Genomic DNA, 21,875 nt, shown 5'->3' on the forward strand with positions numbered 1-21,875 from the left:
TTAAGCCACTGTGTCTTCAGGGGCTGTCCCGTCGGCAGTAAAACCAGACTCCTTTCTGTGTTGTCACATCCATGTACAGCGCAACTTCCATGTTTGGTGGCAACTTTTGAGCTGGGCGGGCAATCCATACAGTGGGTGGGAATCCAGAGGGGGGGCGTGGGGATCATCTCCCTTGCTGACGGAGGCAAGGGAAGAGTTTATCAACGCACCGTTTTGACGCGCCATTCTCAAATGTTGGGCATAGTTTGGTTTACACATTATGAAATTTCTAGCCACTGGGGTGACTTAAGAAGGTCAGAGGAACTCATTTTAACGTTAAAAACCTCAGAAAGTGAAAATTTCATGCCATGGGACCTTTAAAGGAGAACTGAAGTCATTTTTAAACTTGCTTTATTTCTTAATTAACATGTTATTCAATTACATTTTCGGTTTTAGTAACCTTATATCGTGACTCGTATTGGCAACTAATTGCAATTAAATATTATACTTATCGGCCTGTTTGGTTTTTAGCCGTGTTGAATTTAGTTCGTTTGGTCCATGGCAGGCGTCGCTTATCCACGCGATCTTCACCAGACTTGTGCGAGACTTCAAAACGTGAAGTGTCAGCCAGGTATCAGTGCCGCCATTTTGAAAACCGTTTTCCAAACGAAATATTGCACAAAAACGAGTTTAAATGACGACTACTGCCTACTATTTTCAAACTTTTCTGATTGCTTTCAAAACAAACAAAACTTCCGGCTTGATTACGTCAGCATTCGAAAGAGGCCGCGTGCGTCTTTTGATGATGTTGGCCGATGTTGGTCACTTTGATTTCCGCTGTACGTTTTACTTCCGTCCTACAACATCTCGCACAGGTCTAAACGAATCTCGTTTACGGCCATTGCTTTGACATATGGACTGATATATTACAGAGCATATTTCAAACACTCATAACTTGCTATAGCAGTGACAGAATAGCTATCATTCCTATATTTAATAAAATGCGATAAATAGAATTTTGATAATAAAAAATTTGCCTTCAGTTCTCCTTTAATGTGTTGGTTAGTGCTGGATTTTCACTATTCTCATGAAAAGGGAGTGGTTGTACGTCACCTTGATGTCACTGCGGATGTTGCTAACTCAAGTGATCACGTCCTGATTTCGCTGTTAGCTCCTAAACACAAAAGAGCAAGAGCTTCTTTTGTCACTCACCATTTTTCAATGATCGTATTAATGGGAAATGAGGCATAACTATACGGCCATGTCTTCAAGGAGCTTGCTTTGTGCACAGGGGCATTGTCGTGCTGGAACAGGTTTGCGCCTCTTGGTTCCAGTGAAGGGAAATTGTAATGCTAAAGCATACAAAGACATTCTATACAATTGTGTGCTTCCAACAGTTTGGGTTACTGATGTGATGGTCAGGTGTCTGTATACTTTTAGCCTTATAGTGCGGTGTCCATCAAATCGTAAAGAAGACATCTCCAGCTGCACTAGAGTATACCATTCAATATTGGAAGCGTGCAAACTGTGAGCACTTTTCGATACAGTCGTTGCGGTGAGGGTGTGGTTTGGGAGGGGTGGGGTGGGGGCGTGGCTTTTGACATGTTCATGAATGTATCAGCATATGTATGTTTCTATATGATGTGTGTCGAAATACTTACGCAATAAGGTGCATTTTAAAGCTCAAGGGAAAAGTTCAAAGGAAGTGATTAGCTGCAATGTATAAATTGACTTAAAAAAAATAACAGTCCCTACAAAGGTTTACTTGGAAGACAAAAGAGAAATAGGCATAGTGTGTAGTGTATCTGCCTATAAGCTGATGTCAGGCTCACCCTGGCACACTCTCTCTCTCTCTCTCTCTCTCATACACACCCCTTCATTCCAGTCCACACGTGGGTGTGTGGTCTGACATCTGAGTGCGCGCTAGTGGTATTACTGATCACACATCACCTGGCTTGCATATATGTGTGTGTGTAATTCAAAGGAGGTGATAAAGCCACATCCACACACATGATGATATTGATAGAGATGATGATCAATGAAGTGTAACAACGCAGAGAAGATCAGAAATTCAGCGAAATATATCCATCTGTCTGGTGTGAACTATGGATTTGTTTGTGTGTGCGGTGTGGAGTGTAGCACTCCTGACAAACACACCAAGTCTCAAAGGTAAGAGCTTTCCTGATGCCTAATTAATAATAATAATAATAATAATAATAATAATAATAATAATAATAATGTGTTGTTTAGTCACAGTAGTATAGATGCCTATGAATTTAAAATTTCAAGGAATATTTTTCTCTATTAGGTATGAAGAATGTTATCTCCTCTTTCATCGAAACACAATTTCAGTCATGTATGAAAAGGAATCTGCGAAAATGTGTCAGTGATAAAATCCTATTCAATGCACAGTGGGGGTTTTTTTTTACACATCTGTCTATACAGAATAGAATTCATTTATTCACCTTTCTAGTCATCTCTCTGTTTATATACTGTATCTGTCTTTCCATGGTTTGTTTTTTTCTCCTCTTGCTAATTAAGGTTCAGATTTTCACTTCCAGAACTGATAATGAGCTCCTCGAAGTGAGAACATCACCCTGTCACTTTGATTTGAAATCCGTACCGCACCTCTCAGTTTTTCAGTAATAATGAACACAGCCTAGTGCTGAACATTTATCAGTCTGGTTTGCAACCTTGTGGTTTAAAAAAAAAAAAAAGGATTTTGTTTTGTCATTTGCATAGAGTCCGCTCCAAAATTATTGGAACACCCAGCTAATTAACCACAAAGATGTTTTCGCATAGGTTTTTCATCCATCATTACCGGGGTGCCAATAATTCTGGAATAATTTCATAACCACTGCTGGTTTGTTGGTCCCTCTGCACTTCTGGAGCAGTTAAAGGTCATGACTGCTTTGTACTCGCACATCCAAAGCCGCCTACTCAAACCTGGACTATGAGCTGGTCTCCTTCACACTATATATAAATATATATATTTTTCATTGTTCTCCCTCAAGCTGAGTCCTCTGCACCCGTTCCAGTCTCGAACACTGTGTCTCAAAATGAAGCCGCTGACCTCTTTGTGACCTCAGAGATCACTGACCCCAAAGAACCTATTTGGAAGGCCCTTGGTCATCCCTCATCTGCGCCGCGATATATCAGCAGCGCGAGCACAGATGGAGCCCGAACACGAGGTGAGATAAAGATCATTCCGAATGTATGTAATAACTGTTTTTAATCTTTAATCACATCACAACTCCATGGTTTATGACATCATAATGACAACGCCAAGAGCTAAAATTTGTGTCCCTACAAGTGGCGCTCAACCACTCCAGTTTGATCGGACGTTAGCGTGAAAGCTGAGACAGTCGCACCACTCTGGAGCATAATTCAATTCCATTTCACGTAGATTTATTTAGAAGCAAATGAGCAGAACCAGACTCAAAGGGATGTCCTGGGATGAGTAGCCAGACAGTCTTTATGATAACACCAACAGTCCTTAGGTCCAAATTTTCAGTATCCAGGTGAGATTATTTACTGAAGCAAGCATGAGACTTGGCCATAAACTGTAAAAGAAACAGAAGGAGAGAAGAACCATAGCAGTAGACGTGTCTCAGGATCAGGCACTGGCGCCACAGTTATCATTGCAACTCGATAATCTGATCTTTTGAATGACGTTCAAAGATCCGGCACATTGAACAACCATTTAAAGACTTTTGCAGCTCGGTACCAGAGACACCACCTCCTAAGGGTTGACCCCTGGACCCAGGCTATGTCTTTAATTTTTTTCCCCAATATATTTCCGATATTGACCTTTATCAATTTTCATACTGAAGTAATGACTATTATTATCGTTACACTTTGTAACGATACAAATGTAAATTGAGCGAGAGGATAGGAGTTAATAAGAGCTATAGGAGTGCTGGGAGCTCAGCAACATCTCAGGTTTGTAAATGCTGCAGGCTGGAAACAGGGCTATATTTAGCACTGATAAATGTGTCTCACTCTTGGTTCAGAGTCAAAGTGATGTAAGAGGTTCTCGTCTTGCAACACATGACGCTCTGAAATCGTCTTGCTTTGTACAATCACACACATCTAACACGGAACTGTTTCCAGATTTGTTCTCTCTAGGTGCATACACCACCTCGCTTCCTACCATGACTCCTTCTTTTACCCTAAATCATGTGAGCACAAAAATCAACGACACTAAAGAGCCCAACACAGGCGCGACCATCAGGACGGACGTCATTCGGCCACCAGAAAGCATGACATCAACTGATGTGAAGCGAGGTATAATTCTTTGACTCACCAGAAAAGTTGAAAAGTTCTTTTTTGTTCAAGCCTAACTAAGGTTTGTAGATGAACAACTGGGAATTTGGCCTCTGCTTCACCTCATAGCCCAAACAGGAAGTCATTGATTACTAACTGAGACTTCCTGAAAACTCAAGTGAACATAAAAATGTCAAAGTATAATGTGTAGTTAGAGAGCATATAGCGAGTGTATACCCGAATTAATCATGGTGATACACAGCACAGGTACATTGAAAGCATCCTGTCATTGGACGCAACCAAAGACAGGATCGGAAGGAGACAGGACTAGAAAATTAACAAACGCACATGGAGTGAAAATGAAACGAAATGGCATAAGAGCAAGAGAACTGTCAGTTCTTGAAGAAGTTGATGTGTTGGAAACAGGAAAAATAGGCAAGCAATCTTAGCAAGGATCTGAGCGACTTTGACAAATTATGATGGCTAGATGACTGGGTCTGAGCATCTCCAAAATGGCACATCTTGTAGGGTGTTGCTGGTATGCAGTGGTTAGTGCCTACCAAAAGTGGTCCAAGGAAGGACAACCAGTGGACCGGTGACAGGGTCATGGGTGTCGAAGGCTCACTGAGTCGCATGGGGCACAAAGGCTAGCTCATATGGACCAGTCCCACAGAAGAGCTCCTGTAGCAAAAAATGCTGAAAAATTTAATGCTGGCGGAAATAGAAAGATTAGTATCAGTCTTCTGAGACTTATATACATTACAGCTAAAATCATATTGGACCAAAATGATCAGAATTTTCTCAGGACAGGAGGGATGGAAAAGTATTAATATTGCCAATCTGGTTGTAAATAAAGTCCTATAGTCTGTATAGTTGCCTATGTACAGTGGTGCTTGAAAGTTTGTGAAGCCTTCAGAATTTTCTGTATTTCTGCATAAATATGACCTAAAACATCATCAGATTTTCACACAAGTCCTAAAAGTAGATAAAGAGAACCCAGTTAAACAAATAAGACAAAAATATTATACTTGGTCATTTATTTATTGAGGAAAATGATCCAATATTACATATCTGTGAGTGGCAAAAGTATGTGAACCTTTGCTTTCAGTATCTGGTGTGACCCCCTTGTGCAGCAATAATTGCAACTAAACATTTGCGGTAACTGTTGATCAGTCCTGCACACCAGCTTGGAGGAATTTTAGCCCATTCCTCCGTACAGAACAGCTTCAACTCTGGGATGTTGGTGGGTTTCCTCACATGAACTGCTCGCTTCAGGTCCTTCCACAACATTTCCATTGGATTAAGGTCAGGTCTTTGACTTGGCCATTCCATAACATTAACTTTTATTCTTCTTTAACCATTCTTTGGTAGAACGACTTGTGTGCTTAGGGTCGTTGTCTTGCTGCATGACCCACCTTCTCTTGAGATTCTGTTCATGGACAGATGTCCTGACATTTTCCTTTAGAATTCGCTGGTATAATTCAGAATTCATTGTTCCATCAATGATGGCAAGCCGTCCTGGCCCAGATGCAGCAAAACGGGCCCAAACCATGATACTACCACCACCATGTTTCACAGATGGGATAAGGTTCTTATGCTGGAATGTAGTGTTTTCCTTTCTCCAAACAAAACGCTTCTCATTTAAACCAAAAAGTTCTATTTTGGTCTCATCCGTCCACAAAACATTTTTCCAATAGCCTTCTGGCTTGTCCACGTGATCTTTAGCAAACTGCAGACGAACAGCAATGTTCTTTTTGGAGAGCAGTTTCCTTCTCCTTGCGACCCTGCCATGCACACCATTGTTGTTCAGTGTTCTCCTGATGGTGGACTCATGAACATTAACATTAGCCAATGTGAGAGAGGCCTTCAGTTGCTTAGAAGTTACCCTGGGGTCCTTTGTGACCTCACCGACTATTACACGCCTTGCTCTTGGACTGATCTTTGTTGGTCGACCACTCCTGGGGAGGGTAACAATGGTCTTGAATTTCCTCCGTTTGTGCACAATCTGTCTGACTGTGGATTGGTGGAGTCCAAACTCTTTAGAGATGGTTTTGTAACCTTTTCCAGCCTGATGAGCATCAACAACGCTTTTTCTGAGGTCCTCAGAAATCTCCTTTGTTCGTGCCATAATACACTTCCACAAACGTGTTGTGAAGATCAGACTTTGATAGATCCCTGTTCTTTAAATAAAACAGGGTGCCCACTCACACCTGACTCTAATTTCACCTTCAAATTAGCTGCTAATCCTAGAGGTTCACATACTTTTGCCACTCAGATATGTAATATTGGATCATTTTCCTCAATAAATAAATGACCAAGTATAATATTTTTGTCTCCTTCATTTAACTGGGTTCTCTTTATCTACTTTTAGGACTTGTGTGAAAATCTGATGATTTTCATATTTATGCAGAAATATAGAAAATTCTAAAGGGTTCACAAACTTTCAAGCACCACTGTACTGTGTAGTAAATTATAGGTACTATCTGATTTTTGGTATCAGGTGAAATGTTTTAAAGTGTGGTTATGTTTAAATTAGTTTAACATTAACACCCAATTAAAGAACTAAGTATGACCAGTGCAAACAATGCAGATGCAATAAAAATTCCAAATAAGGTAACAAACCCAGCTATGTATCACTGCGGTCTGCTTCACAAAAGAAATCCTATCTCGGTGGGATTCTTTTGGCAAAGTAAACATAACTGCATTTTTTCCAAGACCTCACTAATATTTCCAGAACACTGTATTCATTTACTTATTGTTTTACATGTTTTCCATAACTGGAGAACATCTCTTCATTGTGTCTCCCATATCTTCATCATAGTTCTTCATCAAAACTCATTCCTTGTTCCAAATCTTTTCTCTTTTCTCCTCCATTTGGCTCTAGGCTCTTTAGATATCACTCCAGCCCTCATTCCACTGAGGAGCACCACCATTACACCAGGATTATCCATCCCTTCATCTACCAATCTCAGTGAAGAACATCAAAATTCTTCTCAATCCACCACCTCTGAGATGATCCCAACAGTATCGTTAATTCCACCTTCTATTCCAGCTTCTACTCTGAAAGACTTGATCACTGGATCTGCTTCTTTGGGGAAAAAGAACCAGGATGGATCATCAGAACTAGATGTGGGAGATGAAGGTACGTGGAGTCATTATCCTGGTATTGTCATTGAGTATTCCCTATTGCATGCCTCACACTCCATGTTGTTTGCATTTCCACCAATTTGGATTCAGACAAAGTGCCTTCTCCTTCTCCACTGGATCCTTTGCTTGCTGGCCTGATCTCCATCTTCATCATTAGCACCGCTGTGCTCTCCATCGTTCTCTTCCTCAAATTACGCCAACATAGCGGCCATCCTGAATTCCATAGACTGCAAGACCTTCCCATGGTGAGCCTCCATTACAATGCTTTTGCCAACTATAGCATTCCAGTTATTTGCTAAGCACATGTAGTAAATCAAGCTAAAGATGAGTCAAGAAGATGTTCTCTAAAGTTTACATTTGTGTTTCCAGAATTAGGCTGAAGTCTTTACACAGAGATGCTTTGTAGTCTTCATCAAAAATATATCTTCACTTTTGTACAAATAAATCAAGATTTAAGAATACCTTGTTGGAAATGAGTTACTGTGGGAACTCATGCAGGTATAAAGACAGGATATATCAAGATTTTTTGGGTCTTTATTAAAGAGGTGTGCCTTCATGCTTTGTTTCATGACAACCATGCAAAGTTGATTCCTCCATCTAGGTGCCAGTACAGAGAAGAGACTTGATGTATCCTTGTATCTTGAGGGATGGGGCATCAAGTCAAGTCAGGCTTGTGGCTGGATGATTTGATCAGTAGGTATCTTCATGTAGGGCAGCACAGTGGTATAGTGGTTAGCACTGTCGCCTCACAGCAAGAAGGTCCTGGGTTCGAGCCCAGTGGCTGACCGGGGCCTTTCTGTGTGGAGTTTGCATGTTCTCCCCATGTCTGCATGGGTTTCCTCTGGGTGCTCTGGTTTCCCCCACGGTCCAAAGACATGCAGGTTAAGTTAATTGATGGCTCTAAATTGACTGTAGGTGTGAATGGTTGTTTGTCTCTATGTATTAGCCCTGGTGACTTGTCCAGGGTGTACCCCGCCTTTCGCCCATAGTCAGCTGGGATAGGCTCCAGCTTGCTCGTGACCCTGCACAGGATAAGCGGTTATGGATAATGGATGGATGGATATCTTCACGTAGGATTGGCCAGGTCTGTTTTTGGCTTTGTAGGCAAACATTGTTTGTTTTGTTTTGTTTTTAATCTGATGCCTGCAACTACAAGAGGCCAGTGGAGGGAATATCAAAAAAGTCAAAGTCCCTCCCATGCCAGGACCTGATCTTCCCAGGCAGTCTCCTGTCCCAGTACTAACCAGGCACTTAGCACATTGGGTGGCACTGATCTGGCCTGTCACCTATTACATTGCTAGGGTTACATCAGGGGGGCCAGTCCTCTGGTAACCGCAAGAGTTTGACTCCCTACTCGCATCTGTATTGCGGCATACCTCACCAGATGGCAGTAGGTACCATTTTGATAATAGTCTTTGGTATGACCCGACCACAAGTAGAACTTGCGATCTCCCAGTCGAGAGGCAGACACGCTAACCACTAGGCCAACTCGTGGTTAGTGGAGGGAATATGTTAATGAGATAATGTGGGAGAACTTGGTGAGGTTGAAACCAAGGCATGTGATGACATTCTGTATCAGCCGAAGAGGTATGATGGTGTGCCAGGAAATATCCTCCAGGAATGAGTTGCAGTAGTCCCATCTCAAGACTGAACAAGTATTGAGTGGCCCCTATGATGACAAATAACCAGATCCTCTTGATTTCCTCCTAAATGAGAAACCTACAAGAGCAAGGCTTGTTAGCAATAAAAGCAGAAAATGATGCCTGTTTAGAGCCACAGCGTGGTTTCATGTGTTGTTGGATGGTCTGATCATGGAGTTCTCCAGAGAGATGATACAATGATGTTCTTCATCAGTTCTGCTTAATTGTGGGAAGTAGATGCTTTTTTTCAAAATATTGGTAGTTTATTCGTTTGTACTATTATTATCCTAGGCAATGAATGTTGATGTGAAATTCACTGCTTCCACTTCAGTACTGATAGTACATGTAGATCTATTACGTAAAATGATTACATGTCCTTTGCTACCATATTATTATTATTATTATTATTATTATTTTACCACAAAATTGACATTACTCATTAAATATAGTTTTAATATTGGTTCTTCAGCTAGCAAAACTACATTTTTTACAGTCTTTGATATTATTTCCTGCAGGACGATCTCTTGGAGGATACACCGTTGTCAAGATATTCATATTAAAGCAGCTCTTATGGTTCCTTAGACCAGACTGATAAAACTGCTTATGTGGCGATATCATGGGAACCAAACCAGCTCGAGTTGTTTGGGATGAAATTTGTTGGTGTTCTCAACATTCTTAACACAGTATTTCATATTTTGGAAAGTATGACAGGCTCTTACCGTGAATGATATTATATGTAGGACATAAGACCGAACAAAACAAACATTGCTACTGACTGAATAACACTTTTTTTTTTAAATTTCACTGACTCTCTAGTCCTGAAAATTACTACCATGATATAGTTCTTGCTGTGGCTAGGAGGATATTATCGTGTTCTGTTCCTGATGCTTAAAATGACTCAGGTTTCATGTAGTGAAGCCTCTAAAATAATAAGGTATCTGGTGCATTGCTGGATTTGATAAACTTGTATCAGGAACATACACAGAACCATGTTGGCTTCACCGCTGTCCAGAGAACGAACCAGCTCCCGGATCATATCTGCTCAGTGATGCTCCTTTTCTGCTGATGGATACAGTGAAGGAGGACCAAGCCAAGCCGAGCTGCGTGTGGTGGCCTGACACACTATTAAAATATGTCTGTTTAGTAATGTTGACGGAGAAAATCTGTAGTAATTATCATCGTTTTGTTGTTCGTTTGTTTTGTTTTGTCCTTCAGACCTGAACAAGAGATCAATCTAAGTCAGTAACTATAAAGTATGAATAGTAAAAAGTTTTATGTGCAAAAGTTTGTTGGTGTGTAACTAGTACTTTGTAAATAATATTAAATTCATATTAGATGGAGCAGTGAATTGTTTTTGGAAGTTTTTTTCAAATGCGAGTTAGGAAACTCTTTAAAATGTAATATATTGAAGTTTTTGTTCTGCTGTTTGTACCCATGACACTTTGTGTCAAACACCATAGCAACCAGTTAGCACCAGCTTAGCAACACCTTAGCAACCACCTAACTACACCTTATCAACTGCCAGGCAACACCTTACCAACCAGTTAGCACCAGCTTAGCAACACCTCAGCAACCACCAAACCACACCTTAACAACCACCTATCAACCACCTAACTACACCTTATCAACTGCCTAGCAACACCTTATCAATCACCTATCAACTGCCTAGCAACCACTTAACCGCACCTTGTCAACCACCGAACGACCACCTAGCAAGACCTTACCAACCACCTACCAACACCTTGGCAATCATCGAACTGCACCTTACCAACCACCTACCAACCCCTTAGCAATCATCTAACTGCACCTTACCAACCACCTACCAACACCTTGGCAATCATCTAGCTGCACCTTACCAACCACCTACCAACACCTTAGCAATCATCTAACTGCACCTTACCAACCACCTACCAACACCTTGGCAATCATCTAACTGCACCTTACCAACCACCTACCAACACCTTAGCAATCATCTAACTGCACCTTACCAACAACCTACCAACACCTTGGCAACCATCTAACTGCACCTTACCAACCACCTACCAACACCTTGGCAATCATCTAACTGCACCTTACCAACCACCTACCAACACCTTGGCAATCATCTAACTGCACCTTACCAACAACCTACCAACACCTTAGCAACCATCTAACTGCACCTTACGAACCACCTACCAACACCTTGGCAATCATCTAACTGCACCTTACCAACCACCTACCAACACAGCAATCATCTAACTGCACCTTACCAACCACCTACCAACACCTTAGCAACCATCTAACTGCACCTTTTCAACCACCTATCAACTGCCTAGCAACACCTTACCAACCACCTATCAACTGCCTAGCAACACCTTACCAACCACCTAGCAACAGCCTAGCAATACCTTACCAATCAGTTAGCAACAGCTGTTGCTAGCTGTTGATAAGGTGCTGCTAGGCAGTTGATAGGTGGTTGCTAAGGTGTTGCTAAGCTGTTGTGAGGTGGTTGGTAAGGTGTTGACCTTACCAACCACCTCACAACAGCTTAGCAACAGCTTAGCAACAGCTTAGCAACCACCTATCAACTGTCTAGCAGCACCTTATCAACCAGCTAGCAACACCTTATCAACCACCTAACCATACCTTATCAACCACCTATTGACTGCCTAGCAACATCTTAGCAACCACCTAGCAACACCTTACCAACCACCTAGCAACACCTTACCAACCACTTAACATCTCAGCAGCAACACTTTTGTGCTGCAGTGGAGCACTTGCATTTTCTTCAGGAAATGCACTCGTCTAGTTGTACTATTTTGTTTGGGTGAGTGTTCTAAAGAGTCCCACTAACACTTCACAATTGTGTACAAAACTTTGCACCCGTCATAGTTTTTTGAATGGAAAAAAGGAAAATGTACTTCATTCACTTTTACAAATCATCTACAAAAAAAGGAGGAAATGTCAAGACATGAAAAATGAAATGTTGTGTCCTGTAACAAGACAACAGTCCAAAAAGTAAGGATGAATTTACAAAAAATATTGCCTTTTGTTATTGTCCCTTTTTAATATATTAACAATTACTCATTTTATTTTACTTGTAAATAAAAGTAAATGAAGGAACATCTGAAAACTTAAATGTTATACGTATATACACTCACCGGCCACTTTAATAGGAACTTGCTGTTGATTCTAAGATCCCTGTTCTTGGCTGCTGGAGTGGAACCCAGTGTGGTATTCTGTTTTCTGCTGCATGCTGAGATGCTTTTCTGCTCACCATGGTCGTACAGAGTGATTATAGGAGTTGCTATATCCTTCCTGGCAAAAAAGCTCAAACCAATCTGTCCATTTTCCTCTGGCCCTCTCTTATCAACAAGGCGTTTGTTTCCATCCACAGAACTGTCGCTCACTCAAAAATGTTTTTTTGTTTTTCGCACCATTCTGTGTAAACTCTCGAGACTGTTGTGCGTGATTTGATGCGTTGTGCTGCTGTCAAGGGATTGGCTGATTAGATACCTGCATAAAACAGCATGTACAGTGATGCTTGAAAGTTTGTGAACCCTTTAGAATTTTCTATATTTCTGCATAATTATGACTGAAAATATCATCAGATTTTCACACAAGTCCTAAAAGTAGATAAAGAGAAACCAGTTAAACAAATGCGACAAAAATATTATACTTGGCCATTTTTTATTGAGGAAAATGATCCAATATTACATATCTGTGAGTGGCAAAAGTATGTGAACCTTTGCTTTCAGTATCTGGTGTGACCCCCTTGTGCAGCAATAACTGCAACTAAACGTTTGCGGTAACTGTTGATCAGTCCTGCACACCGGCTTGGAGGAATTTTAGCCCGTTCCTCCGTACAGAACAGCTTCAACTCTGGGATGTTGGTGGGTTTCCTCACATGAACTGCTCACTTCGGGTCCTTCCACAACATTTTGATTAGGTTAAGGTCAGGACTTTGATTTGGCCATTCCAAAACATAAACTTTATTCTTCTTTAACCATTCTTTGGTAGAACGACTTGTGTACTTAGGGTCGTTGTCTTGCTGCATGACTCACCTTCTCTTGAGATTCAGTTCATGGACAGATGTCCTGACATTTTCCTTTAGAATTCGCTGGTATAATTCAGAACTCATTGTTCCATCAATGATGGCAAGCTGTCCTGGCCCAGATGCAGCAAAACAGACCCAAACCATGATACTACCACCACCATGTTTCACAGATGGGATAAGGTTCTTATGCTGGAATGCAGTGTTTTCCTTTCTCCAAACATAACGCTTCCCTTTTAAACCAAGAAGTTCTATTTTGGTCTCATTCATCCACAAAACATTTTTCCAATAACCTTCTGGTTTGTCCACATGATCTTTAGCAAACTAAACACGAGCAGCAATGTTCTTTTTGGAGAGCAGTGGCTTTCTCCTTGCAACCCTGCCATGCACACTATTGTTCAGTGTTCTCCTGATGGTGGGGTCATGAACATTAACATTAGCCAATGTGAGAGAGGCCTTCAGTTGCTTAGAAGTTACCCTGGGGTCCTTTGTGACCTCACCAACTGTTACACGCCTTGCTCTTGGAGTGATCTTTGTTGGTCTACCACTCCTGGGGAGGGTAACAATGGTCTTGAATTTCCTCCATTTGTACACAATCTGGTCTGACTGTGGATTGGTGGAGTCCAAACTCTTTAGAGATGGTTTTGTAACCTTTTCCAGCCTGATGAGCATCACCAACACTTTTTCTGAGGTCCTCAGAAATCTCCTTTGTTCGTGCCATGATACACTTCCACAAACACGTGTTGTGAAGATCAGACTTTGATAGATCCCTGTTCTTTAAATAAAACAGGGTGCTCACTCACACCCGACTCTAATTTCACCTTCAAGTTAACTGTTTGAGGTCATATTTATGCAGAAATATAAAAAATTCTAAAGGGTTCACAAACTTTCAAGCACCACTGTAGATGTATGGGTCTTCCTAATAAAGTACCCAGTGAGTGTATATTGTTTGGTATAAATCTGTCCCACCCGCCAAATCTCGTGCTTTGCTTAATTTAGGACAGCCACGATGAAAGATTTCATTCTACACAGCCACAAAAACTGCCCTCAAACAGAATACTTTAATACCTCCAACATAATAAAAAGATACGTGTTCTTAACCCATGCTGAGCTTACTGTTTACCATTTGTGCTGCTGCAGTTGATTTTACTGATAAATCAATACAGTGGAGCTTGAAAGTTTGTGAACCCTTTAGAATTTTCTATATTTCTGCATAAATATGACCTAAAACATCATCAGACTTTCACACAAGTCCTAAAAGTAGATAAAGAGAACCCAGTTAAACAAATGAGACAAAAATATTATACTTGGTCATTTATTTATTGAGGAAAATGATCCAATATTACATATCTGTGAGTGGCAAAAGTATGTGAACCTCTGGGATTAGCAGTTAATTTGAAGGTGAAATTAGAGTCAGGTGTTTTCAATCAATTGAGATGACAATCAGGTGTGAGTGGGCACCCTGTTTTATTTAAAGAACAGGGATTGATCAAAGTCTGATCTTCACAACACATGTTTGTGGAAATGTATCATGGCACGAAAAAAGGAGGTTTCTGAGGACCTCAGAAAAAGCGTTGTTGATGCTCATCAGGCTGGATAAGGTTACAAAACCATCTCTAAAGAGTTTGGACTCCACCAATCCACAGTCAGACAGATTGTGTACAAATGGAGGAAATTCAAGACCATTGTTACCCTCCCCAGGAGTGGTCAACCAACAAAGATCACTCCAAGAGTAAGGCGTGTAATAGTCGGCGAGGTCACAAAGGACCCCAGGGTAACTTCTAAGCAACTGAAGGCCTCTCTCACATTGGCTAATGTTAATGTTCATGAGTCCACCATCAGGAGAACACTGAACAACAGTGGTCTGCATGGCAGAGTTGCAAGGAGAAAGCCACTGCTCTCCAAAAAGAACATTGCTGCTTGTCTGCAGTTCGCTAAAGATCACGTGGACAAACCAGAAGGCTACTGGAAAAATGTTCTGTGGATGGATGAGACCAAAATAGAATTTTGGTTTAAATGAGAAGCATTATGTTTGCAGAAAGGAAAACACTGCATTACAGCATAAGAACCTTATCCCATCTGTGAAACATGGTGGTGGTAGTATCATGGTTTGGGCCTGTTTTGCTGCATCTGGGCCAGGACGGCTTGCCATCATTGATGGAACAATGAATTCTGAATAATACCAGTGAATTCTAAAGGAAAATGTCAGGACATCTGTCCATGAACTGAATCTCAAGAGAAGGTGGGTCATGCAGCAAGACAATGACCCTAAGCACACAAGTCGTTCTACCAAAGAATGGTTAAAGAAGAATAAAGTTAATGTTTTGGAATGGCCAAGTCAAAGTCCTGACCTTAATCCAATCCAAATGTTGTGGAAGGACCTGAAGCGAGCAGTTCATGTGAGGAAACCCACCAACATCCCAGAGTTGAAGCTGTTCTGTACGGAGGAACGGGCTAAAATTCCTCCAAGCCGGTGTGCAGGACTGATCAACAGTTACCGCAAACGTTTAGTTGCAGTTAATGTTGCACAAGGGGGTCACACCAGATACTGAAAGCAAAGGTTCACATACTTTTGCCACTCACAGATATGTAATATTGGGTAATTTTCCTCAATAAATAAATGACCAAGTATAATATTTTTGTCTCATTTGTTTAACTGGGTTCTCTTTATCTACTTTTCAGACTTGTGTGAAAATCTGATGATGTTTTAGATCATATTTAAGCAGAAATATAGAAAATTCTAAAGGGTTCACAAACTTTCAAGCCCTACTTTATCATGTTGTCAAATAATTCACAAATACTACGTAGAATGTCGATTTCAGAAAGCCTGTTGAAATGTTTTGTGTGCTCAGTTTTACATGGAGATCTTTACTTCACATTCCTTGACAAAACAGACCATTTATAATCGTATTTTTTTTATTACAAATGTAAGGATAGCAATGAAGCCAACACTGATCATAAAAAACCTAAACCTATAAAAACACATCATCATCATCACAGTACACGACTCGTATAAAATTAAACTGTGAAACAACCTCATGAAAAAACAGAATGCAAAACACGGCATTTAAAAAAAAAATTCCAACAATGATAACATTTCAAAAGTTTCGCAATCAACGTTCAATAAAAAAATTTTGAAAACGATAAGACTCAATTATTAAGCAGAACCCGATTTCAATAAATAGATAGACAAACAAATTCATTTGGGGTTAACAACATTTCATTATATAAAATGTCTTCCGTTTATGGTCAATAATTCAACTTAACATAGTGTTTAAAAAGTTCATATAAATCTTCAGGAACTTTAACAACCCGTGCTTTAACTTGTTAAAAAAAAAAAAAAGACTGGAATGAAAATGGAAGAAAAATCACGCCAGCTGTGGCTCAATCATATCACTGAGATGATGATGTCACCGTACGGCTCGTCCTGTCGCACTGTGACCTCTTTTTTGTCAATCCGCTCTGATCACACACACACACACACACACAAGTTCAATCATTAAACATATTCTTAAATACAGGACTGCAAAAAGAAAGAGAGAGAGAGAGAGAGAGAATGTGGCATATCACAGTGTGTCTCAACCACTGGGCTGTGAAGCGCCATCTAGTGGGCTGCAAATTTTTTTCCCCCCACAAGTTGAAGCTAATTTTTACTTGCAGTAGGATTCAATTCCTGGGTTGCATCCGACGTCACATCCGCCTCATTAAGCTACGGTCGCGCTACAGCTCGCGATGCTTTGCGATGAGTTATCGATGAAAATGAGGCATTTTGATGGCGATGTCCTGATGTTTATAACAAACAAAAACGGACTTCATGTTAAAACTATAATGAATTTCCTGGTTATACTTCGTGACTCTATACAGTTGTGGTCTGAAGTTTACATCCAGTGACATGAATGCCATCTTGGATATGAATGTCGTGGCAATATTTGGGCTTTCAGTAATTTCTTTGAACTGTTCTTTTTCTGTGACAGAATGACTGACTGTACAGCATACAGCTTTCATTTAAAAAAAAAAAACCACATGAATTTGGTGCACAAGTTTTAATTCTCCTTGGGTTTTCTGAAATCAACACAGGGTCAAAAATTTACATATGCTCAGTTAGATGATTAATTCCGAGGTGCCGAAACTTCCAAAACGTCTCTTATCTTGCCAAAGCCGAGGCCTCTTAACTTCCTGTTAGTGATCATGATTGACTACAGCTGGTAGCTTCTCTGTGGCTTCATAAAAAGGGTTTGTTTACAGCACTCATTGGATTGACCAACACACAATACAATGGGAAAGTCCAAGGAGCTCAGTGCAGATCTGAGGAAGAGAATCGCAGATGTACACAACTCCGGAATGTCTCTTGGAGCCATTTCTAAACAACTGCAAATTCCAAGATCAGTTCAAACAATTGTAATCAAGTTATTATGAGGTGTAGTCACTTTACCAAGCCACTTTGCTTCAAGAAAACCCTAACTGTCACCTTCAGCTGAAAGGAAATTGGTTTGGATGGTCAGGAATAACCTGGGAACCACCATGGCACAGCCCTGCCATGAACTGGAAGTTGATGGATCACTGTCTACAGTTCAGATCACCATGGACTAAGAGGCTGCTATCCAAGAAATAACCCCCTGCTCCAAAATTGACACCTTCAAGCTTAACTAAAGTTTGAGGCTGACCATACGGACAAAGAAAAAGCCTTCTGGAGGAAATCTGTATGGTCAGATGAGACAAAGATTGAGTTGTTTGGCCACAATGACCACCATGTACAGAGGGACACTGTACCAGCTGGTGGTGGTGGTGGTGGTAGGATCATCATGCTCTGGGGCTGTTTTGCTGCCAGTGGAACTGGTTCATTGCACAAAGTGGATGGAAGAACCTCAGAATTCTTCAGCATAAACCATCAGAAACTTGAACACGACTTGGGAGTCACAACAGGACAGTGAACCCAAACACGCATCAGAGCTGGTTGTGGAGGATAAAGCAGGCGAACATTAAGCTTAAAACAAGTCCTGACTTCAACCCTGTTGAAAATATATGGACCGTGCTTATAAGTCGAGTCCATGCCAAGAAAAAAAAAATTTAATTGAACTCTACCAATTCTACCATGAAGAGTCATGAAATATCCAACCAGGATTCTGCCAGAAGTTTGTTCATGGTAAACAAAAAATGTTTGGTCAAGGTGAATGTTTTGATTTCAGAAAACCCAAAGAAAATTAAAACTTGTGCACCAAATTCTAGTGTTTTTTGTTTTTTTTAATTAAAGCTGTATGCTGTCCAATCATTCTGCCACAGAAAAAGAACAGTTCAAAGAAATGACTGAAAGCCCAAATATTGCCATGACATTCAGATCCAAGATGGCCTTCCTGTCACTGTATGTAAACTTCTGACCACAACTGTAGGACACAGTTATAGAAGCGAGTTATTTATCATCACGCTATCTGTGATCACCCAAACGAGGATGGGTTCCCTTTTGAGTCCGGTTCCCCTCGAGGTGTCTTCCTCGTGTCGTCTGAGGGAGTTTTTCCTCGCCACGGGTTTGCTCATTGGGGATAGATTAGGGATAAAATTAGCTCATGTTGAAAGTCTTTAATTCTTTGTAAAGCTGCTTTGTGACAATGTCTGTTGTTAAAAGCGCTATACATATAAACTTGACTTGACTTAAATATCATGCCTGCTAACGAACACTCTTCCTGCACTTAGATCCGTCTATCTTGTAGTGTCCTGATCCCTAGATCTTTAACCCAGCCACATATAAAAAGTTGTACTCCTCAAAGCTCTTCCGGGTTTTCATCTGTGTATCCGTGTAGAACGATGTCTACTGGCAGCGCCAGTAGTTTGAGATGTCGGGGAACTCAACGGATGGATCATTTTCCAACTCGTAGGAAAAATCCTTCTTTGTTAGCGTGTGAGGATCGAATCCCGTTGAGTGGGTTCGATATCCATTTCTTGGTTTTAATAACTTGCTTGTTTGCTGAACACAAACATGGCAGTAAGTTCTTGTGTTAATGGACCAGACTCCACTTTTGGATCATTAATCCCTTTTGACTGAGAATGACCTACATGTATGGGTTTGGCTTCTGGTACATCCGTACAGTTTGAAATACAATACCTACAATTAAAAACAGTTTGTTTTTACTGTATTTATTTAATTCCTGGGCTCCCATCTGTAACGGGGAGTGATGTCGCGTCCCATTAATACACTTTACAATAGATTATTAGATTCTAATAGAATAGATGAGACAAAATCATTGGGGATCTTTTTTAATGGGCCCCGACTCGTTAGAAGTATGAATAGGTGGGCCTTAAAGCAGAAAAGGTTGAGAACTCCTGGAGTATCGTATATTACCCAGCAGCCTCCAGAAAGCCTGAGCGACGGTTCTGCGCCTGACTCCAGGGGGCAGTAGAGAGTGAAATGTCACTTCATCCTCCCCAATAGCATCGATTCGCCTGTGAAAAACACGACAGCGGGTTTACAGAACAGTGAAGAACAAAACAACTCATTTGCAAAATGAAAATCAAATCTATTGAACAGAATCAATTAATTAACAACAAACAACCCGGTCATCACAGGGACACTAAAACCCCAAAGGCTTATTAAGAAAAGTAAGCGTGGTTTAAAAATACATGGGTTTTGTCGCTCGCTAAATCTAACAAGGAAAGAAAATCCGGCTACAAACTACAAAACGCAAACACAACCTCGATTCCAAAAAAGTTGGGACGCTGTGCAAACTGTAAATAAAAACAAAATGCGATAATTTGCAAACCATGGAAACCCTACAGGTGTATTTCACTGAAAAAGTCATACAGAGACAACATGCCAAATGTTGAAACTGAGAAATTTTTTGAAAAATATATGCTCATTTTGAATCTGATGTCAGCAACATGTTTCAAAAAAGTTGGGACAGGGGCGTGTTTACCACTGTGTTGCATCACCTCTACTTTTAACAATACTCTGTAAACATTTGGGAACTGAGGAGACCAATTGCTGTCATTTTGAAAAGAGAAATGAGAAATGCAGGCAGGCCAGTTTAGCACCCGGACTCTAATACATGCAGAAAGCCGTTTGGCGTTGTCTTACTGAAATAAGACATCGTCTGGATGGCAGCATATTGCTCTGAAATGTGTTTATATCATTCAGCATTATTGATACCTTCCCAGATGTACAAGCTACCCATGTCATGTGCACTAACGCCCCTTCATACCATCACAGTTGCTGAATGCTTTTGAACCGTGCACTGATAACAAGCCGGATGGTCCGTCTCCTCTTTAGCCTGGAGGACGTACAGTGGCATGCAAAAGTTTGGGCACCCTTACTGAAAATGTCTGTTACTGTGAATAGTTAAGTGAGCAGAAGATGAACTGATCACCGAAAGGTATAAAAGGTAAAGACGAGACATTTCAGCGTTTTCTGCGAGATTTGTGAATTATTTTTGTTATGTACAATTGGAGAGTGGCGGCACGGTGGTGTAGTGGTTAGCGCTGTCGCCTCACAGCAAGAAGGTCCTGGGTTCGAGCCCCGGGGCCGGCGAGGGCCTTTCTGTGTGGAGTTTGCATGTTCTCCCCGTGTCCACGTGGGTTTCCTCCGGGTGCTCCGGTTTCCCCCACAGTCCAAAGACTCTAAATTGACCGTAGGTGTGAATGTGAGTGTGAATGGTTGTCTGTGTCTATGTGTCGGCCCTGTGATGACCTGGCGACTTGTCCAGGGTGTACCCCGCCTTTCGCCTGTAGTCAGCTGGGATAGGCTCCAGCTTGCCTGTGACCCTGTAGAAGGATAAAGCGGCTAGAGATAATGAGATGAGATGAGACAATTGGAGAGTGAAAAAAGAAAAAGGAACACCATGCGAAAGTTTGGGCACCCCAATACATTTGAGTTCTCAGGTAACTTTTACCAAGGTTCCAGACCTTAATTAGCTTATTGAGCTGTGGCTTGCTCAAATTCTTCGTTAGGAAAGGCCAGATGATGCAGATTTCAAAGCTGTATAAATTCTCTGACTCCTCAAACTTGTCCCTAAAATCAACAGCCATGGGCTCCTCTAAGCAACTCCGTCGCATTCTGAATAATAAAATAATTGATACTCACAAAGCAGGAGAAGGCTACAAGAACGTAGCAAAGTGTTTTCAGGTAGCCGTTTCCTCAGATTGTAATGGTATTAAGAAATGGCAGTTAACAGAAACAGTGGAGATCAAGGTGAGGTCTGGAAGATGAAGAAAACTTTCTGAAAGAACTGCTTGTTGGATTGCTAGAAAGGCAAATAAAAACCCCTGTTTGACTGCAAAAGACCTTCAGAAAGATTTAGCAGACCCTGGAGTGGTGGTGCACTGTTCTACTATGCAGCGACACCTGAACAAATATGACCTTCATGGAAGAGTCATCAGAAGAAAACCGTTCCTGCGTCCAAGCCACAAAATTCAGCATCTGAAGTTTGCAAATGAACATCTAAATAAGCCTGATGCATTTTGGAAACAAGTCCTGTGGACTGTTGAAATCAAAATAGAACTTTTTGGCCACAATGTGCAAAGGTATGTTTGGAGAGAAAAGGGGGCCAAACTCCAGGAAAAGAACACCTCTCCGACTCTGAAGCATGGGTGTGGATGGATCATGCTTTGGGGTTGTGTTGCAGCCAGTGGCACAGGGCACATTTCATTGGTCGAGGGAAGCATGGATTCGAATAAATACCGGCAAATTCTGGAAGCGAACATCACACCATCTGTAAAAAAGTTGAAGTTAAAAAGAGGACGGGTCCTACAATAAGACGATGATCCAAAACACACCTCAAAATCTACAATGGAATCTCTCAAGAGGCCCAAGCTGAAGGTTTTGC

General features: G+C 41.0%; 2 protein-coding genes across 7 annotated transcripts in view; one reads left to right on the top strand and one right to left on the bottom strand.

Moving 5' to 3' along the window:
• Positions 1 to 1,727: 1,727 nt before the first annotated feature.
• Positions 1,728 to 10,328, top strand: si:ch73-344o19.1 (uncharacterized). 2 transcript variants are annotated; one of them, XM_060928794.1, is made up of 6 exons: positions 1,728 to 2,148; positions 2,994 to 3,170; positions 4,093 to 4,266; positions 7,130 to 7,387; positions 7,483 to 7,637; positions 9,548 to 10,328. In XM_060928794.1, exons 1-6 carry the CDS (start codon positions 2,085 to 2,087, stop codon positions 9,590 to 9,592), a joined length of 873 nt encoding a protein of 290 aa, XP_060784777.1. In that variant the 5' UTR covers positions 1,728 to 2,084; the 3' UTR covers positions 9,593 to 10,328. The 2 variants fall into 2 exon arrangements, with proteins under 2 accessions (XP_060784777.1, XP_060784785.1); XM_060928802.1 differs by lacking the exon at positions 4,093 to 4,266.
• A 5,712-nt stretch (positions 10,329 to 16,040) lies between these two features.
• LOC132891318 (meiotic recombination protein REC8 homolog) overlaps positions 16,041 to 21,875 on the bottom strand; it is a 32,788-nt gene continuing 26,953 nt past the window's right edge. For 4 of the 5 annotated variants that reach the window (XM_060928829.1, XM_060928821.1, XM_060928838.1 and 1 more), the window contains 2 exons: positions 19,400 to 19,500; positions 16,041 to 16,527 (listed from right to left, as the gene is read on the bottom strand). In XM_060928829.1, coding sequence (XP_060784812.1) covers positions 16,454 to 16,527; positions 19,400 to 19,500 — 175 coding nt within the window. In that variant the 3' untranslated portion in view covers positions 16,041 to 16,453. The remainder of the gene's footprint in view (positions 16,528 to 19,399; positions 19,501 to 21,875) is intronic. The other variant, XM_060928852.1, reaches the window with a different exon arrangement.

The sequence above is a fragment of the Neoarius graeffei genome, chromosome 1 (genome assembly GCF_027579695.1).
Source record: "Neoarius graeffei isolate fNeoGra1 chromosome 1, fNeoGra1.pri, whole genome shotgun sequence".
Lineage (NCBI taxonomy): Eukaryota > Metazoa > Chordata > Actinopteri > Siluriformes > Ariidae > Neoarius > Neoarius graeffei.

Bases quoted from the DNA above. Each gene is read 5' to 3' on its own strand.
- si:ch73-344o19.1 (XM_060928794.1), top strand. From the start codon at position 2,085: ATGGATTTGTTTGTGTGTGCGGTGTGGAGTGTAGCACTCCTGACAAAC. The intron at 3,171-4,092 runs GTGAGATAAAGA...AACTGTTTCCAG, and splicing joins AGATGGAGCCCGAACACGAG to ATTTGTTCTCTCTAGGTGCA. The intron at 4,267-7,129 runs GTATAATTCTTT...ATTTGGCTCTAG, and splicing joins ATCAACTGATGTGAAGCGAG to GCTCTTTAGATATCACTCCA.